Raw genomic sequence first — 21,927 nt, forward strand, 5'->3', positions numbered from 1 at the left:
GTTGTGCAGCAGTTAAGTAAGCATTCTTTGGCATTGTCCTTCTTTGGGATTGCAACGAAAAGTGACCTTTTCCAGTCCTGTGGCCACTGCTGAGTTTTCCAAATTTGCTGGCATATTGAGTGCAACACTTTTACAGCAGTATCTTTTAGGATTTGAAATAGCTCAGCTGGAATTCCGTCATTTTCACTAGCTTAGTTCGTGGTAATGCTTCCTGAGGCCCATTTGACTTCACACTCCAGGATGTCTGGCTCTGAGTGAGTGATCACACCATTGTGTTTATCCAGGTCATTAAAACCTTTTTTGTATAATTCTTCTGTGTGTTCTTGCCACCTCTTCTTAATCTCTGCTGCTTCTGTTAGGTCCTACTGTTTCTGTCTTTTATCATGCCCATCTTGCATCAAATGTTCCCTTGTTATCTTCAGAAGCATACTGCACACCTCTTAACCTGGGAGGCTTGTCTTCTGGTGTCTTTTTGTCTTTTCATACTCTGTTCGGTTCCCGAGGGAAAAATACTGAAGTGGTTTATGATTCCTTCCTCCAGTGGACCATATTTTGTGAGAACTTTCCACTATGACCCTTCATGGATCACAGCCTTGTCGTGGCAAAGGGGCTTGTGTAATTTTACAGGAGATAGTTGTTAAAAAACAAATTTATATTCTCATTAGAATAATGTTTTAATTTTTTCCTTTGATAATTGGTATGATTCTCAGTTTTGGCTTAATTCCATCTCTGGTTGAATTTACAAGACTTAAGGTTGAATTGAATAGTAATCTTAAAAAAAAAAAGAAACCTAATTTTTCTTAATATACGTGTTTAGGAAATTTTTTAACCAATGATGTTTGCACAGTATTTTTATTCTTATTGTAGCTGAAGTATATGTTACATTTTTTTAACCTGTGTGAACATTTATAAATTGGAAAGGAGTAACTACCTTTTTTCTTTATTTGAATCTTAGAAAATGACGTACCTTAGAGAAAATAGTGTATGAAATTGACCTCCAAGGCTTCAACCACATTTAACAATCAAATTGAAATTTATGAGCAAGCAAAACCAATTTTTTTGAGACTGTTTGGTCTTGAAAACAGATTTATCTGCAGAAATGGATTTGCCTTTATAAGTAGCATTCTTCTAGTACCATCTATCCTATCTACCCAGGAAGGATTTGTGTTGTTCATTATCTGTATCGAAAGTACCTGTAACCATTGCCTTAAGTTCTACTACTTTAAAAATTCATTGACAGTGATATTTTTAAAAGTCATTTGCAGTGATTATAAAACTTCTGATGCAAACATGGGATTCTTTTAATTGATTTGTTTACATAGCTGCAGAAATAGTCCACACGAGAGCCAAGACTGAAATGAATATGTAAACTATGGCTTAATTCCAAATTTGTTTTCCTTCCTAAGTTCCAGCTGTCAGATACTGTATGTTGATCTCAGTTGGAGAAGGTACCATGTTACTTCATTATACTGCTCCTCTAATTGTTCCTTTGACAAGTAAAAGCCTTCTCCTGCACTTCACGGAAAACTGAGGTTTTACACTTTATGCAAAGTTATGCCCAGGGCTCTTAATGTTAGCAATATCTTGAGTCATCTCCAAAAAGACATTTATTCTAGTTTACTGTTTCGCCATCTATTAAGTCTAAATGTCTCTAGTGACTGTATATAACTTCTTTGTAGCCATAATAATCATTACCTAGATTAACTTTGGAAATATGATTATCGTCTTCCTTACTCTGTTTTTAAGATCACATCAACATAGCAAATAGGAATCTGTTACTTCAGTTACAGTGTTCGGAAATGGTAAAGTTACGTATATTTTAGATACAAAATGATGTTTTGAGCTAGAGGTGTAAATGTCCAGCAGGTAATTTGTACTGGAAATGTACACAGCTGATATACATAGCTGAAATAAAGATTATGCTTGTAACCTCTACATCTGTCTTTCAGGAAAGCTGATAAAAAAGGGATTTGGCCTGAATGAGCTATTAAATATTCATAACTCTGCCAAGGTGGTGAATGTTAAAGAGCCAGAGGCTGGAATGTGGACAGTGAAGGTACTGTTATGTTACAGAGTCTATTTGTTGTTTTATTTTGATGTTGGCATGTTTTATAAAATATGTATATAATAGTTCATTTATATCTTCTCCAATGATCATGGAGAAAGCTTTTGCTAAAAATCAATAGACACGTTGCATTCTTCGGAGTTGTCTTGATCATATGAATTGATAGTGTTTGGTTTTGATGACCGTGAAAGGGATCAGTACCACCATAAATAGACTTAAAATGCTCAGGTAATTCTCCTGTCATCGAATCTGTAGATTGATTATATTAGCCACTGTCTGCCTCCAAAACAATCAGAGATGGAGCCAGTAGAGAATGATGTTTAGGGACATAGGCCCCAGTGTGGAACTACCCTGGGTTTGAATCTCAACACCACCACTTACAAGCTGCTAATCCCTTAGAACTATAGCTTCTCTTGATTTTCTTTCCACCTCTTTAATATAGGATGGCAATAACAGTCCTTTCCTTCATACAAGTGTTCTGAGAATTAAATGAAGATTATACAAATGGAGTATTTAAGAAGTTCCTGTTACAAAATAAGCCCTCAAACATTGCTGGTTATTGGTGTGTAGTAGACCTACCTTCATTGTGTGCTTGAACACAAAATGGTATTTGTATCTTAGAGTCACATTAAGTAGTATATGTTCATACTAAGAAAGCATTGTATTTTGGCAATATGGAGGAAAGAACGTGTTTGCCTTCGAAATTCAGGATACCGTAAATCTGAGATCTACTCCTGCTGCAAATCATATGTGGGACCCTCCCTAGTAGATGCTGTGCGTGGCTTGCCCATATTTCTCAGAAATTTCAGTGTGCTCTGGCCTACTTCCAAACCCAGGATCTGTTTTTCTGTGTCTGAGAAGCTCTTTTTTTTTTTTTTTAAGATAGAACAGGAGAAGGCTGTTCAGCTAGAGAATTAAACCCTTCTAGAGCAGCTTTCAGCCCCTGCAGGAATAAGCTCCGGTTGTCTATAGGGAGAGCAGGCTTAAAGGCACACCCGTTATGTGCTGCGTGTATTGCTCTTCCTCTTCCGTTAGAATCCCTTGTAACTCCCAAATAAACAGTTTACTCTGGAATACTGGGACACCTCAAAGAAGATTCCCCTTGCATCATTTGCTCTTTCACTGTCTCAGCTTCCCGACATGATAAAAAGAAAAGAAAATGAGATCAACTGGGTCATTCCAAATTATATAGCTGCTGTGAAGGTACATGGAGGTGTTATACCATAGAAATTTTGCATGCCGATTTTTTAAAAGAAATACTTAACTTTTATTCTTTAATTTTATAAAGTTAATTTTTCATTGTAACTCCATTTAAGTCCTAGAATATCAGTGTTTCTTTCCCTCACAACTCTCAGTCTTGTAAGGAAAATAAAACAGATGGATATTTTAACATGAATAATATGGAATAAAGGTTTAAGTAAAAAGGCTATGTGAAATAAAATTAGTAACTTTTATTGAGTGGATCACAAACAGTCCCATCTGCCTGTGTTATCCCCCAGTTCCTTGCACAGAGTAGTTGCTCAGTCCTTCCTGAGTGCATCAGATAGTCAATAATGAAGTGTTTTGCTGTTACATTTTAAATAAATGTGGCCAAATTTGATATTACAGTTATTTTGATGGACTCACCCCAAATATAACTAGATTGAGTCTGACTTTCTGTGACCACAGTGGGGAGGAATATATGAAGTTCTGAGTCTCTGTATCATCCAAACATTTTAATTTAAGCATGCTCTAAGTCAGCAGTCTTCAGCTAGCTGTTCACTAGGGTAATCCGTTCTTGCTCTCTGACCAGTGATGTTAAGTTGTCTGTTATTGACTTTGAGATGTGTACAAGTGATACCATTCTTCTGTATGATTAGCAACTGATTGTGAAGTATTTGAACCCATTTTCTAGGTGATTTGGATTGCTACCAGTGATATTTCCTCTAATAAAACTCTTGCCTAGAAGGGGGATATTTTACACGTCTGATGTTTTTCCTTGTGCCTAACGCACCTATTCATCCAGTTATCCATTCAATAAACCTTTACTGAGTGTCTGATTCTGGCCATGTTCCATGATACTTAATGGTCACTAAGTACATCTTAATGATCATTAGAACAGTCACTGAGGATTAATCTGTGGGTGAGGAAGGAGATAAGATGATAGTAGGAACACTGTTTAGACAAGTCTCTAAACCTGGTCTCCTGTAATTAAGAAAACAATAAAAAGACGCAATATCTGTTATCACAGTATTTTAAATCCATATCTAATCATCATCAAAGAAGCTTCTGGTCCTGATGTTACACAGTATCTGGTGTACAATTAGTGATATCTAAACAAAGGATGAGAATTACAATGCAAGTAAAGATAATGGCCTTATTTTGCTCCTGAATGAAATACCAAAATAATGTGTCAGGTTGGCGTAAAGGCCAACTGAGCTGAATCCACTGACATAAATATTGCTGCTGACTTTGGATCTCCCTTTTGGATGGCTAATGAAGGATAGCAGTTTACATGTGTATTTTCTTAAGGGGAGAAATGTCTGAGATTAGATAGTACATCCCTGGTGCCATCTCTCATGCGCTCTGCTATCTGGAAAATGTCTGCTCTGTCAGTGGAATTACTAACAGCTTTTTTGAATGTTTTGCATAACAGTTTTAATCTCATGTGTAATACACAGCCCATCTCTTAGTTGACATTAGCATGGTATTCAAGGAGCACCAAATGGAGCCTCAACCAGTCTTTTTGGTTATCTTCCACCATGTGCCTTTCTACTCTAATCAGATACACCTTTGCAATGTCTCCCATCTTCTCTTTCCACATTCTCTTGGTCTGTGCTTTCTCTCAAGCTATTGCTTCTTTCTAGCATATTCTTCTTTTCTTATTTTATGTCTGATGCATAACTCCCAATAATGCTCAGCTCAAATGGTAACACTTGTATCAAGACTTTTCTCATCCAGAATATACTCTTTTCCCTCTGGCTTTCTATTGCAATTTTTTGCCACCTCCCTTTTGCATAATTTTTCCCCATTATGTCATATTTATTTCTGTACAGGTTTTGGCTTTCAGTTTTGCTGTAGACTAGACTTTGTCACAAGTATATGCCATAGTGCCTGGGAAAGAACTATATAAATATTCCTGAATAAAAATGAATTCACGTATTCTGATGATATCCAGGGAAGCAGGCAGAAGCTTTGGTTTAGTCTGGATCACAGTTGATGTACTGGCACAGAACACTTTATTATGCCCATGATTTGACTATTACAGTGGCGACTGCTTTTCTTCTGTGGTTTACCAAGGAAACCCTAGTGATTACTTTACCGTGATTTATTCGAACACTTTCATTGAATGGAGACAGTGAGTCAACTTATCAGTATAATTCATATAACTACCCGGGATGTTTTAGGTTGTCTCTGATGCAGGTGAAAACTTGCCAAAAGAAGTAACTGAAATGAACCCCAAGTTATTATTACAAACAAAAGAGACAGTTGTTTGAGGCCCCTAAATTTGTATCTGTAGGGAAGCTAGAAATCCTGGGTCTTCTTTCTGAGAAGAAGTGTAAACTTTCCATTCAGACAGCTTAATTATACCTAGGCTATTTGAACATAACCACATAAACTCTCAGGCCAGATTGTCTGCGCTGCTCTTTAAGGGAAACTTTGTTGCAAAGACATTAAATAGTTGTCAGTACCCATGCTGTTTAGTGGGTAGAGACTGTTGCTATTAGTCTAGGATTATCAGTGTGATCATGGGATGTAGCACATCCCCTGAGGTGTTTCCATTAAGTAAATTTGGATAAACTGTCCTTGGATCATCTCCCAAGTAGAGAAGGGAGTGTACCCAACCACATGATTATATTGAGATTCTGAGACTAGCAGAAATATTTCTGGTTGTAGATAGTTACTTTGGTTGGCAGAACCTACTAATGCATTTTCTCCAGGATAAGGATAGTTTTAGAAATGCTCAAATGGCATAAACTTGTTAAGGAATTACAATAAACCTCAAGTCTAACAAAGGACCACACAAGTAGCATATTACGCTGGCCTCGAGTTATTACCACCTGGTACCTCTTTTGAATAAGCAATCAGACTACACCAGGTGTATTATTTAAATGGATTAGCTATGGCATTAATTCAGTGTTTAGGGTCAATGGAATGCTCTGTAGTAGATTTTTTTCCTGGAATATTCCCCAGTTATATTTGTCTGCCAATATCAGATTGACAATCAAATGGAATATTTCCTTTAAAAAATATATGTACATTTTATTTATATTTAAATGGGTATGTTTGTGTATGTATATGTGAATATATACAGAATTTACATTTTTTCCTTGTATTACATTTTTTAAAACAAACAATGACTAGTAAAATATTAGTATTTAAATCTAGCTGGCTTCATTATATCTTTTTGACTGGCACAAATCCTACCCCATGTTAACTTCTCAATAAATATTTGATTAAAAGTATAGTATTCTTTACATTGTAAATGATGGTATGTTATATAAGAGCAACTGATTTGAAAGTAGATGGACATCTATTTTAATTTAAGATATACTACTTAATACATTTTTGACCTTGAAGAAATTACCTAAACCTACCCAAGTCTGTGAAAAATAGGGGAAAATAATACCTACTTAATATTGTCACGATTAATTAGATGTTGGTAAATGTTTAAACAGTTTCTGACACATGAGTGGTAAAACTAAATTAGTTCTTCTCCAGAGTGTGTATAAATAGTAAACTGTATCTATATTTTCTATCAATTCTAGATAGACATAAAGGCTTTATTTACTTTGGCTTATTTAACATCGAAACTCCTTAGGAGAGAGAAATTAAAGCCAACTCTAGCAATCATATTTTAATTCATCTATAACATGGCAGACTTCACATTTCGTACCAGGATGTGTTCTCCTTGGCTTAATGCAAGTTCGTTCCTCACTAGTGTCACCTGTTTTGTGAGGGTTGATGGGCTGCTGTACTTCGTATGCTCAGGAAAGCTGATGGAGGCACCAACGTATTTAGAACATTGTTGCTGTTCGGTCGCCGAGTCGTGTCTGACTCTTTGCGACCCCATGGACTGTAGCACGCCAGGCCTCTGTGCCCCTCACCATCTGCCGAAGTTTGCCCAAGTTTATATCCATTGAATTGGTGATGCCATCCAACCATCTCATCTTCTGTCACCCTCTTCTCCTTTTGCCTTTAATCTTTCCCAACATGTGACCTCTTTTTAGTGGAGGAAAAGACTGGAGAATGTGCATAGAAAAAGGAAGAGATTGTGTCACTTCTAGGATGATATAGACATTTTTGTGAGTGACAGACACACTACACTTCCTTTCTAAGGCATTTGCCAGAACTGTTATCATGGCCTAATGGTTTTCTGGAGCTGGTTCATAAATGGTTCATGGAGAGTCAGTTATGTGCTTTCTCTTCCAAACTCAGTGACATCCTGCTGGGAGCTTGAAATCAGCCACTTGGTAGTATTTACATCACAGAATTTGGCAAATGTCCCAAATTAGGGCTTTTTTTTTTTTTTCCCCCCAGAGAGAAGTTTACCAACGCTCTACTAACCTGACTCCTCCTAAGTTGAGAGTGCATTTAGAAATTTAGAATGGTGAATGAATAGATGGGGATATTATTGTTTTTATGCGATAGGGTCCAAATCAACCCAGAGATTATGTCATCCTAGAATGTTTGCATCGACTTAGAGTATTGAACTTGGAGTAATTGCCATTTAACTTGCTGTATAAACCTAGGCAAGTAATTATTTCTTTAGGCCCCAATTTCTTTTTGGTGCTTAATGAGATATCGTGTGACCTTACTTAGCATAATGTATCTAGAAAAATTCAATGAATTCTTGATGACTCTGGCATCAGTTGGTCCTAGGGAAATCTAAGGGAAACTGCCACCGTTAAGTGTTTGTTGGCCTTATTATTAATGATATTAATAAATTAATTTCATGTATTAAGTACCTATTGAATAGTATTTTATAGGTGATATATTTGATATAATTCTTGCCTTCAAGGGCTTTCTATGTAGAGAAGACTTTCAATATTTAATAGATGTCTAGCCTTAAAAATAGATTCATCTGCAATATAGTTGACCAGGAAGGTATCAGAAGAGCAACAGAGTTTCCCTGGAGCTCTCCATGGTGCTTGCCCCATGGTCCTTCAGCCTGCCCTGCTCCTTCATTTCTTAAAGACTCACTCTCAGTTCAGAAGCCCACACTCTGGTCCACTCTGCTGCTGCGTCTCTCTCACTCTCTTGTGTGGCTGCCTGTTTATAACTAGAGAATGCCAGGAGGTATCTAGTCTAACCTCATCTTTGCCTCAACTCAGCTTACATCACAGCAGCCTCTGTATTCCTGACTCAGACCCTTCTGCAACTTGACCAACTAGACATGCTAACTCAGGGCAGTAATGTAACACATTATAAACCTTTATAAATAACATGAAGAGGTAGGCTGTTTAAAATGCACCTCTTAGAATTTTAGGCTTATACAAACCCAGTCCAGTGTCTGTCTAGATGTTTCCTGTTATGCTTGGAACCACTGTGAGTCTCCTTAATTTCCCTGTTATGAGCTACAGGAACCACGAGGTGAGGATGCCTCTATGTGGAAGTGATACTTCTAGATACTCTGTGGTGGAGAGATGCTTTTTGCAGCCAAATTCTCACTTTATTACAGCACATAGTTTAAATCTACATGATATAAAGATCAAATAGAAAAAACATCAAAGCAGTGGTTTTTGTCATACTAATTTAATTATGTATGTAGAAAAATGGGCCTAAAATTATCCAGAAAGGAAGAGAGGAGTAAGAAATACGCAGCTGCACTTCCCCTCTATTTAACTTAGTCATAGATTAGCTAAATTAGCTAAATTTTCTTTGCCCCTCCAAGGCTTTCTTATCTTTTAATTCTCCTCCAACCCCACTCTGTCCATAACACATTAGAACCCAAAGCCTTTCCCCAGTGCTTCTGGGGTTTCCTGAAGGTTTACTTTGTTTTGGTCTCCTTGCCTCTGATTACTTGTGTGTTGATTCTAATCTTTTATGCCTCCATGTTGGGTAAACCCCAGTCCTTCAAAAATTTCTGGGAAATCCAGTAACAAGACCGTTTTGTAAATTTAGTAAATTTGACTATCGGTTTGGGGTTTATCTTGAAGTAACTTGTGTCCTTTTGCTCTCTCCTTGCCCTCCATTCTTCTTTTCTCTATTTTGTTTCTGCTTCTCTCCTGTGAATAGTGTCAGGAATTCCATATAGATATTCACTTAGCTGTGTCTGACTCTTTGCAACCCCATGGACACTAGGATCTTATGTCCATGGAATTTCCCAGGCCTGAATACCGGAAGGGGTTGCTACTCCCTTCTCCAGGGGATCTTCCCAACCCAGGGAATCAAACCCAGGTCTCCTGCATTGCAGGTGGATTCTTTACTGGACGAGCCACCAGGGAAGCGAAATTCCATATTACTCTTCTGTTGTGTAGGGCAGTTGGGTATATTTCAGCCTTTACCCCCAAACCAGCGTATTTCAGTTCATTGAAATGATCATGAGAAGCACATGGTGTACCTGTGGAGGTCAGTTTCTGGATTCTCACTGAATTCACATCCCAGCTCTGCTGCTGCTGCCAAGTTGCATCAGTTGTGTCTGACTCCGTGTGACCCCATAGATGGCAGCCCACCAGGCTCCTCCGTCCCTGGGATTCTCCAGGCAAGAACACTGGAGTGGGGTGCCAGCTCCTTCTCCAATGCATGAAAGTGAAACGTGAAAGTGAAGTCGCTCAGTCGTGTCTGACTCTTCGCAGCCCCATGGACCGCAGCCCACCAGGCTCCCCGTCCATGGGATTCCAGGCAAGAGCGCTGGAGTGGGGTGCCAGCTCCTTCTCCAATGCATGAAAGTGAAATGTGAAAGTGAAGTCGCTCAGTCGTGTCCGACTTTTCGCAGCCCCATGGACTGCAGCCCACCAGGCTCCTCCGTCCATGGGATTCTCCAGGCAAGAGCGCTGGAGTGGGCGCCATCGCCTTCTCGCCCAGCTCTGCTGCCTGCTGTTTATCTGTGACTTTGAGCAAGTGACTCTACCTTTCTGCTCTGTGAAATGAAGGTGATAATACTATTATCTCAGATGGGCTTTTGTGGGGATTAAAGATGGTAATTTACATAAAAGATTTAGCCTCCTGTACAGAATGCATTTTGTGTATGTTGGACCCTTCTCCTTTTTCCAGTTACTGATACATTTTACCATCATTATTCCTAAAATCTTTTTGTTCCTATGACAGTAATACTTGAAAGAGGGAGGTCAGCTAAGAAACAGACTAAAATAATAGCTTACTTTAAGACAACAGATTAAAATAATAAATTGTTAGCACTTTCTCATGAAGATATTGAATGTGATATTTTCTGTTCCTAAAATATTGTCCAAGTATTATTGTAATTCTTTCAAGAGAATGATTCAAGAATAATAAGTGAGTATCAGAGGTCATTTTTAACTAACTTAGTTTAAAATATTTCCTGGCATTATATTTTTAAATGAATAATTGTGGTTTATTTGTGATATCTTTTGCTCCTATTCCTCTGATTAACCCAGAGTTGGATGTCATTGTACATAAAAACTAACTCAGTTGGAAATACCTTTTACTTACAAACTCTTTCAAATCTATGCAGGGATTCCTACTGTTTACAGTATAATATATAAATAAGAAATTACAATCTTCTTTAATTATGTGTCATATTTTTAGCTTTTCTCAGAGTTTACCTACGTCCTATCCCCACCCACTTTTTTCGTATGTTATTTGGATCAAGATTAATTTATAATAATTTTGTAGAGATTGTAAGAGACTCCCTGTTCATCAGCCCAGCTTTATTTTTAATGTATTGTTTGCCAGCTGCTGCTGTTGCTATGTTGCATCAGTCGTGTGCGACCCCATAGATGGCAGCCCACCAGGCTCCTCCGTCCCTGGGATTCTCCAGGCAAGAACACTGGAGTGGGTTGCCATTTCCTTCTCCAATGCATGAAAGTGAAAAGTGAAAGTGAAGTCGCTCAGTCATGTCCAACTCTTTGCAACCTCATGGACTGCAGCCTGCCAGGCTCCTCCGTCCATGGGATTTTCCAGGCTAGAGTACTGGAGTGGGTTGCCATTGCCTTCTCTGATTATTTACCAGCAGGATACCATATTTTCGAACATGTGGGTAATTTCTAATTTTTCTCAGATAATACACATCACTTAAAAAAAAACCTTTTTATTTTGTACTGAAGTATAGCTGATTATCAATGTTGTGATAGTTTCAGGTGGATAGCTAAGGGACTCAGCCACTCACAATATGTGTATCCATTCTCCCCAAACTCCCCTCCCATCCAGGCTGCCACATAACATTGAGCAGAGTTCCCTGTAAGCACCACTTTGGAAATGGACTTATTATCAGTTGGTTTGTGTACAAAACACTTGGTAGATGGTTAGTACTTGATAGCAGTCATTAGGCGAAGTGTGTATCACATTTGCCCTTGATAACCTCTCAGTAGCTGTTTTATCATAGGGGACTTTCTGAGCAACAAGGCAACTAACAGCAATAGATAATGTCAGTGAAAAAAATCTAAATCAATTCATAATATTGACTATTTTGTTTCTCCTTGACAAGAAACTAGTAGACATAGTATTTTCAGTAAAGCTCTCATTATTAAGGCAGTTGAATATAGACTTTTCAAGGTTTTAAATAGCCCTGTAGGAGATCCTCAATTTAAAATTGGATTATGATATATAGTTTCCTTTTATATCTGTTAATTCATAATACATTTTCCTTTAGAAATAATGGAATAAGTGTACTGAGACTTCTGCACTTACCATATTTTGTAAGCCCTATAAAATGAGCCATGGTAATTAGGAACATCATTTATGCTAAGAATGGACCACATTTTTTAAGAAGATATAATGTTTTTTTCTTTCCCTTCACCTTCATTTTCCTTTGCTTTGAGTTTCTGCAGGTTCTTCTCAGTGGGGAATATGATTGGTAGCAACAGGGACATACATATCTCCTGATCTTTTCTGTACTCATTGCCACATGAGTCACAGGGATTTAGGGAAAGCTGTGTGGTTTGCAGAGCCTTGTAGCCATATATAACCATATATTATATGCATAGTCCTAGACGCCACTGACCAGTAAATTTTGGCTGGAGCTCGGAGTCTGTATTTTTACAAACAATCCAGGTGATTTTGTGTAGGTATAGACATAGTTGGCCCTCAAATCATAGGTAGAGAGATACTGAGGTAGGGGTTCACTCTGACTTACCTTGCCCTTGGGAGACAATCTGGCACAGTGGAAAAGAGCCCAGAGTCTGACCTTTGGGTTAAAACCCGACTTCTGCAATGTTAGGAAAGTTGGGAAACCTTGTGAACTTGGGCAAGGTATTTAATGCTTTGGTGCCTCAGTCTGTTTATCTGTGCCATGGGGCTAATGATGGTATCTACCTTACACAGTTGTCATGAAAAACAAATAAGCCAATGTATGCAAAAAGTCTGGACACAAAGAAAGTGCCCAATAAATGTTAGTGTTTTATCCTGTGGTCCTAATCCAAATTATTTATTATTTTTGCACATAGAGGTGACCAGCTCTCAGCTATTCAATATCTTATTCATCTCCTTTAGGAGGCTTTAACTGAACTACAACCTAGTCTGTGCTCCTTTAATACATTTCTTTTCTCTCTACCTTTTCTGTAATTCTGTCACTGCATTTACTGTATTGCGTTGGAGATTTCTCTTCCTCCATCTGACTTCCTCACTGGCCATAAGCTCTCAGAGGGTGAGGACTTTATTTTTTCACTCATACTCGTATCTCGCTAACTGAGTGCCTTGACTGGGCACTGCTGAGCTGAAGATGCTGGTCAGCTAAAAGTTAGTTGATAATTGACTCTGGTGCTTGTCCTGGCTGTATCTTCCCTAAGCAAAGAGAAAGGAAATATTTTCCATAATAGAACCTGGATGATGTTTAGGGGAGAAGGTTTAGTCATTCATTTATTTCATGAATATTCATTTCTTTTCCTTTTTTTTTTTGTGGTAATGCTGTTTAATTTTTGAGGAACTACAAAGATATTTTTCAAATCAGCTGTACCATTTTATATTTTCACCAGCAATGCATGTGGTTTATAATTTCTTCACACTCTTCCCACATATTTTCGTCTTCTTTAAAAAGATTTTATTGGGTTATAATTGATTCACAGTGGTGTCGGTTTCAGGTATACAGCAAAGCAAATCAGTTATACATAAACATTTTCCCTCTTTTAGATTCTTTTATAGGCTATTACAGAGTGTTGAGTAGAGTTTTCTGTGTTATACAGTAAGTCCTTATTAATAATCTATTTTATATATAGTAGTGTGTATATGTCAATCCGAATCTCCCAATTTATCCCTCCTCACTTGCCTGCCTTTTATTTTTTTTAAAGACTGCAGCCATCCTAATAGTTTAAAGTGGGATTTTACTGTGGTTTTGATCTGCAGTTCCTTAATGGATAATGATATCAAGCATCTTTTCATGTGCTTATTGGCCATTTTATATCTTCTTTGGAAAAATGTTTATTCAAATACTTTGCCTCATTTTAATTGCTGCTGTTATTGCTTTTTAAATTGTTGAATTGTAAAAGCTCTTTATATATTCTGGATAATTCTGGATAATGATTGTTTATTAGATATGTGATTTGCAAATATTTCCTCCATTCTATTTAGTGTCTTGATTCTTGAACATCCACCTTGTGAATCAAGTCCATTCACTATGACTGTGCCTCTCTATCTTTTACCACTGAGCGTGCAATATAATACTCAATTGTATAGGCTTCAGGCCCCCTGGATATGTATTACAAAACTTGCATTGAAGTTATGGAATCACGGTTAAGTTCAAAACACCCAGATAAAGGCCACAATGAGCGGACATCATGTCTAACAGAATGCTCTGCAGTTTCTTTGGCTTTTCAGTGTTTAGTGTGACCAGCACCCTGGATTACCTGCTGATGGAATTTGTCATTAAACATTTTTCAGACGTCTAGCACTGGAAGGCACTCTGTTCGCATTACTGGCCTCAGTACTATTGACTTTCGAGCTGGTTTTTCCCGAAAGCCCACCCTGGACTTCAAAAAAACAGTCAGCAGACCGGTGCAAGGTTTGTATTTGTGTATTAGCTCAATTGGCATAGTAGATATTGAAGTGCAAAGTACTTCTCAGACTGCGGTTTTGTAATTTTGTAGTTCTTCAGTAAAATTGGGAAACATGACATCTTTATTTGAAATATGATTACACTCCTGTCATAGTCATTGTTTCTTGAAGTATGGTCCAAAGACCAGTGATACTGAACTCACTTGGGGAGCTTATCAAAAGTTAAGGTTCCTGGGGCCTACCTCAGATTTCCTGAATGAAAATTATAGACAGTAGGTCCCAGTTTTGTCGTTTAGTCACTAAGGCACATCCAACTCTTTTGCAACTGCATGAATGGTAGCCTGTCAGTCTCCTCTATCCATAAGATTTCCCAGGCAAGAATACTGGAGTGGGTTGCCATTTCCTTCTCCAGGTCCCAGGAATGTACACTTTAACAAGCACCTCATTGATTCCTATACTTACTAAACTTTGAAAACTGCTGACCTAGATCTTGGGCCTTTTTCTTACTAGCATCTTACTTACCTGTTGTCAAGGTGAAAATATAGAGTGTGTGGTATATAGTTAAAACGCTGAAGATATCACACAGCATTATATGTTCCAAGATGAAATTATTATTGATTTGAAAGGTGCTTTTTCATCTTATTTTTATTCATGCAAGAAGATTTATTGTTCTGTAGCTGAAAAGAAGGCTTAGTCCTACTGTGACTTTAAATTTCTTTTTTTCTGATTGTTCTTTTATTTTTATTGCTTCAGTTACTAGGAGGATACAAAATAATGAATCTTTAAAAATATTCATATAATACAAATATGCAATATTCATAATTCTAATTTTCTACATATAAACATGATTAGATAACTTAAAAGTCATTATCTATGGTTTCCTGTATTTCTCTGGTCATAAACTTTTTTTATTTGTGTAGACAAGATTCCACAACTGAGACACAGTTTTTGGGACAGCCTGTAGTACTCATATATATGATCCTGGTTACCTGCTGTTATAATATAAAACTTACTTGATAGATAACCTAGGGTGCATATTACTTATAAATGATAAATTCTTTCTCTTGTAGGAATACCTACCTATGTGCTGCTGAATACTTCTGGAATTTCCATCCCAGCTAGAGTAGATCGTCTTGAACTTCTGAGTATCTCAGGCAGTTCTCTTAAGACTATTCCTGTTAAATATTATCCTGATAGAAAACCTTATGGCATATGGAATATTTCTGATTTTATACCACCAAATGAAGCTTTCTTTCTCAAAGTAACAGGCTATGATAAGGATGATTTTCTCTTCCAGAGAGTGTCAAGTGTTTCCTTCTCTAGTATTGTCCCAGGTAAGATGTCACTTTATTCATCACTGGAGTATTGATAGTTTAAGGGGTTTATGTGGTCTTATAAGTAAAAAATGGACTCTAAAGTAAAAAATAATATCCTCACATTATTACTGAGTCACTGTGTGGAAAAGCATTTACACATAGGCAACAACTTTTCTTAACCATTAAAAAAAAATTTCAAAATTTCATGTTAAATCTCACTGATTTGTAGATCTGAGAATCTTAGTAGATTCAAAATCTGTAGATCTTAGAATCTTACTTCAATCAGTGTAAGAACTTGAACTGGGAAATTCTGATGCTCTTCAGTTCAGTTCAGTCGATCAGTCGTGTCTGACTCTTTGAGACCCCATGAACTGCAGCACGCCAGGCTTCCCTGTCCATCACCAACTCCCGGAGTTTACTCAGACTCATGTCCATCGAGTTGGTGATGCCATCCAACCACCTCATCCTCTGTCATCCCCTTCTCTCCCGCCTTCCATCTTTCCCAGCATCAGGGTCTTTTCAGATGAGTCAGTTCTTTGCATCAGGTGGCTAAAGTATTGGAGCTTCAGCTTCAGCATCAGTCTTTCCAGTGAATATTCAGGACTGATTTCCTTTAGGATTGACCAGTTTGATCTCCTTGCAGTCCAGGGGACTCTGAAGAGTCTTCTCTGACACCACAGTTCAAAGCATCAATTCTTCGGCACTCAGCTTTCTTTACGGTCCAACTCCCACATCCATACATGACTACTGGAAAAGCCATAGCTTTGACCAGACGGACCTTTGTTGGCAAAGTAATGTCTCTGCTTTTTAATTTGCTGTCTAGGTTTGTCATAGCTTTTCTTCCAGGGACCAAGCGTCTTTTGATTTCATGGCTGCAGTCACCATCTGCAGTGATTTTGGAGCCCAAGAAAATAAACTTTCTCACTGTTTCCCCATCTATTTGCCATGAAGTGATGCTCTTACTCCCCATAAAAAGCCTGGGACTTGTGTTAAATGTTTGATTAAGCTGTCTAATTTGGCTAAAGTTTATATATGATTATCAGAAACCTTCTATATAGTAATCAATAGTTCATTGTAAATAGCATGATGAGTTTGCCTTTATTTGGTTAGTTGGTTGGTTAGTTAGTAGGCTAGTTACTTATATATTTGCTATTATTTCCAAATGCTGATGACTGAATTTGACCAAAACTTTAAAACTGTGTGTAGCTTGAACCATGGACTGACGCAGATATCAGTTCAGTCACTCAGTTGTGTCCAGTTCTTTGTGACCCCATGGGCTGCAGCACGCCAGGCTTCCCTGTCCATCACCAAGTCCCGGAGCTTGCTCAAACTCTTGTCCATCAAGTTGGTGATGCCATCCAACCATATATATTGAACAGATATAGAAAGATTGATTCTAATGTTGCCCTACTGGATGGAGCAGTAACAATTTATCATAAATATAGAAGGTTTATATTTATATTCAGGAACAACTCTATTGTTTAATGTTGAGAAAAGATCATAGTAGAACCAATCTCAGTATTTCATCAGAGACCATATACAGAGTTAGTTGCTTTAGCCCCTGAACTGAATGCTTAAAAAACTATTGGATTCTTAAGAAATCAATTTTTTCACTCTTTTTCTGGAAATAGTTACACTATGAATTCAATTCTAAGCTATGTGGGTTCTTACATACCTTTACATTTTCAGAATTAAACTCTCTTCTACAATTGATGATGCTTTGTAACTTATTTGGTTATTTTGTTTTCTATCTTGCTGGTAAAAAAAAAATATATTAGGCCTTAAAATCAGTGGAGTCATAGAGTCAATGAGTACTTTCTGGAGATAATCCAGAAATTAATAAACTTGGAACAAAGAAAGATAATTAAAGTGATTTTTAGTGGTTTAGATTAACTGAAATGCAGAGAATTTACTGGAATAGTTTAAGCATAAAGTTTTGGACGGATTAACAGGAAGTACCAAATATCACTGTGACCTTCTTGCCCATGTTCTTTTTTCCCCAGATGCTCCGAAAGTTACAATGCCTGAGAAAACCCCGGGCTACTACCTGCAGCCGGGCCAGATTCCCTGCGCTATTGACAGTCTTTTGCCTTTTACCTTGAGTTTTGTCAGAAATGGAGTTACGCTTGGAGTCGACCAGTATTTAAAGTGTGTAAATGCTTCTGTTAGTAATATTTAATAGCATGAAACATCAGAAATACAGATAGATATTTATGTTAGTCTGCATATTCATTATACATTCTTATTTGCTTCATAGTCTTGGGGTATAACACTGAGCAAAACAGACACGATTCTGTACCTTTGTAGAGCTTATATTGTAAAGAAGGAAGACAGAAATAGATGATAAGTATTTATGGTAATATAATAAATGCTGGAATACATTTAAGAGTTGATTGCAGGTTTTATAGGATCTGAATTTTATAGTTTGAGAGTCCCTTGATAAGACGAAGAATACAAAATTATGAATACAAAGTTAGGTACTGAACCTTGCAAGAGACCTTGCAAATGAAAAGACCCTGAAGTTTAAACTTCAGTGACTTGAGGGTAAATAGGTCTCTGAATCTGATTTAAAGTGTTATGATAAGTGAATCTGATGTGTTACAATAAAAAGTAGAGCAGGTTATTTCAGGCACATAATTACTGGTTGGTGAAGGGCATATGATTTTGGCCAAGCTGCAATTTAAAAATTCATAGTAGAGACATTTGAGTAAGGACCTGAACATGGTGAACGAGATGGTCCTGCAGATATCCAGGGAGGAGTGTTCACATACCAGCAACAATCAGTGCAAGTACACTAAAGCCAGAGTCTGCCAGGCATGTGGGGAAGAAAGACAGGAAGGAAGCCAGAGTAGCTGGAGCCCAGGGAGCCAGGAGGAAAGGGTGAAATGTCTGCTGGGATGCTGTCAGGAGACGTAAGAGACTGGGGTTCCATCTTTGGGTGGATAAGATCCCCTTGAGGAGGGCACATGGCAACCCATTCCAGTATTCTTGCCTGGAGAATCCCATAGACAGAGTAGCCTGGAGGGTCACAAAGAGTCAGACACTGCTAAATCGACTTAGCACACACACACACACTGCAGCCACAAATCAATGGGAGTGGGCTAGAGGGCACCAACTTTCCTTGAGAAGACCGGTGAATTTTCTGGACAAATTTAAGTCGTCTAATGATAAACATTAAGTAGACCTTGAAAACTAGAGGATGATTTCTGGAAAACTTTTTTGTTGTTGTTAATTTACTATAAAACAAACTACATTCAAGGAGAAAAACTCTAAGTATTATTTTATAAAACTTTCACACTGGTAACTCAATATTCACATAAATAGCTTCTGTAATATGTTAAGTTTTGACAAATCTTAGCTTGTACAATCTCCTCATGGGGTCATTTAAAGCAAAAGCTGTGGCAAGAATGTTTATCATAACTTGAATTTTCCATTAGGTAAAGATTGGTCTTCTTATTTCCTGCTACTTTCTTAACATACGTTTTGATGATTCCCTTAGCTGCATAGTTAATAACCAGCAACATTAGCGGACCAAGACATCAGATGATAAAGTCACATACCTAACTGATGAAATCAAACAATTCTGCTTTGGATTTAAATAGTAACATTTCTGAAAGACCGTTGAGATTCTTTATAAACATTAATTTATTAATTCACCCAATTCCTCTGAGGTAAACCACAAGGATTCTTTCTTGCATTTTTCCAACTCTGTGGCCCAGAGATGTGACATGCCTTGCTGACATTTGTTAAGTTCTCTAGATGTAAGAGTCTAGAGACAAAATTGGGCATGGGTGATGATGGATTTGATGCTCTAATCCCCGTTCACTCGCACATCTCTGCCCTGGATTTCCTGACAACTCCAGATGCATGACTGGATCTTTTGCTGTGTGAGTCACGATGATTTCTAGGGGACGTGGGGGAGAATTCATTTCCATGAGCACAAGACTCATTTCTAACTGACGTGTGCCTTCCCCTGTTCCAAAGGCCGTTCCTTCCAAACTTTTTATTGTGGCCAGACAATCTTAGTGAACTTTCCTGGTGGCTTTTATGGTAAAGAATCTGCCTGCAATGCAGGAGACCTGGGTTCGATCCCTGGGTTGGGAAGATCCCCTGGAGAAGGGAATGGCCCCCCACTCTAGTATTCTTGCCTGGAGAATTCCATGGACAGAGGATAATGCCTTAGTGATAAGGCTACATGAAAAGGAGAATTGTTTTCATGTAATGATTTCATAAATGAGATAGGAATAAATATAATACTAAAGAATGTTCTCTTAAGCAACCCATACACTGGTTACATGCCTTTGAATAAATTACTTGTCCTTCTCCCTACTTTCTTGTGTTTATTTTTTTTTATTTTTTAATTTAAATTTATTTATTTTAATTGGAGGCTAATTACTTTACAATATTGTACTGGTTTGCCATACGTCAACGTGAATCCGCCATGGGTGTACACGTGTTCCCCATCCTGAACACCCCCTCCCACCTTACTTTCTTGTTTTTAAAGAAAGGACCCTAAGACTAGAGGAATTGCTGCTTTCTATTCTAAAATTTCCATGTGTCTTAAGTTTTTAATGAATCCTAACATATACTTGGCCCTGAAGTAAGCACTGCAGAAGGCACAAAAAAATGTGTATAATTCAAACTTCTACCTTCCTGGAACTTACCAGTACCTTCTAGATAATGGCAGTTGTAAACTTGAGTTTAGCATACTGCTCTAAAGCATTCAAGATGCATCTTAGGTGATCAGTGCAGCAAAGAGTAAGTCATACTCCATTTTCTTCTCAATGGGGCAGTAAGGACCGCTGACACCTAATGCAGAGACACATGTGAAAGGAAACAGTATTAACTGAGGGACATATTCCCAGTTACTAAAATATATGGAATGGTCACCTTGCTTACTTTCTCACTTTTCTGATGGCAGGAACCTGTGTTTTGACTTTCTTTTAAATATAGGTTAGTGGTAAATGTACGTTAAGAGCTCAATGAATTCTTTATAGTGAGTCCCATTCATTTGAATTGGGAGGGCTCTGGAGTTATTACTGTGAGGAATGTATCTTGTACATTTTCAGCTTCAATGAAAGGTATCTTGACTCTGCACTGGGTCATTTTATCCATGTCTTTAATGTTTAAAAAATGTTATAAATAAGAAAAAATATGAAAGTATGACAATCATATTTTAGAATAATATAATGCTTATTTTATAGGTTATCAGAATCTTTTAAATAAGAATTAAGTGGCTATTACTAAGACACTGCCAGAAGATGAGTAACAAATTGAAATGTTAGAGGACATGTGTGCTAAGTTGCTTCAGTCGTGTCTGACTCTTTGTAACCCCATGTTACAAAGCCCACTTTACTGTAGCTCACCAGGCTTCTCTGTCCATGGGATTCTCCAGGCAAGAATACTGGAATGGGTTGCCAGGTCCTTCTCCAGGAGATCTTCCCAACCCAGGGATTGAACCTGGGTCTCCCACGTTGCAGGCAGATTCTTTGCCATCTGAGCTACCAGGGAAGCCCTGCTAGAGGGCAGAGTATATATTTTTATTAAATGAGTGAATATATAATATAGGAAAAAGATTTGTTTTACTTAAATGACAACTTTGATTATAAAACTGATCTTTTTTTTTTTTACTCATTGTATACACGTATTGAACCAGATATGGTATATAGTCTTATGTGGAGCTTATACATAAAAAAGTTAAAGAGAATTTATCTTTTTGAGAACCAAAAAATTCTGTTTTCTACCTTCATATTTGTTAATTACCTGGTTCAGTTGCTTTGGCTAAATCCCACTGAAAATGACCAAAAACTTGAAAAGAGAGGGGAAGGAGAGAAGATTTAAGCAGTGTTTTTCTGCCAATTTTTGAAAATCTTATTTATTTAGTTATTTTGACCTAGTCAGAGAATATTTTCTTAAAGAAATTTATAGTCTCCATAACTGGACAGGCACAGACTGTATTTCTAAACAGCAAAGGAGAGGCCTGATCAAAAAATAATAGTCAAAAGAAAGTAGACATATGGATGCGAAAAAAGTGAAAATCAAAAGTGGTAAAACTATCGGCAGTGTTTTTGAAATGACTTTTGAGAAAAATTAAAGATGTCTCCATGATATTTTCTCAGCAAAAAAGGTTCATTCTTCTATCCACAGCCTCTTTAAAATTATTCTCACATTTGGAAATGATTTCTCCTGTTAGGACCTAGGAAGATCAATAGAAAAAAACAAAACCAAAGTTACTGTCCTTGTTTTTTTGCTCAGATTAGAGAAGCTTCACTTTCTATTTAAAATGTAAGAGGTGTATAGTTTTAAGCTACAGAGAAATCTGCAGTTTAATCAATTTACTTTCTTTGAACTGTTCTCTTTGTTCATTTGAATGACTAAAACAAATAGTGGAATCACTGCTCAGCCTGGTCTTGTGTTTGTAGTAACTAAGCACGGCTC

General features: G+C 37.5%; 1 protein-coding gene across 1 annotated transcript in view; it reads left to right on the plus strand.

Moving 5' to 3' along the window:
* The window catches only part of HMCN1 (hemicentin 1), a 537,345-nt gene that overhangs the window by 202,082 nt on the left and 313,336 nt on the right, over window positions 1-21,927 (plus strand). The window contains exons 6-9 of the mRNA XM_052653879.1: window positions 1,950-2,056; window positions 14,060-14,180; window positions 15,244-15,507; window positions 17,493-17,637. Of these exons, the coding sequence (XP_052509839.1) occupies window positions 1,950-2,056; window positions 14,060-14,180; window positions 15,244-15,507; window positions 17,493-17,637 (637 nt within the window). The remainder of the gene's footprint in view (window positions 1-1,949; window positions 2,057-14,059; window positions 14,181-15,243; window positions 15,508-17,492; window positions 17,638-21,927) is intronic.

Source organism: Budorcas taxicolor, chromosome 16 (genome assembly GCF_023091745.1).
Source record: "Budorcas taxicolor isolate Tak-1 chromosome 16, Takin1.1, whole genome shotgun sequence".
Classification (NCBI taxonomy): Eukaryota; Metazoa; Chordata; class Mammalia; order Artiodactyla; family Bovidae; genus Budorcas; species Budorcas taxicolor.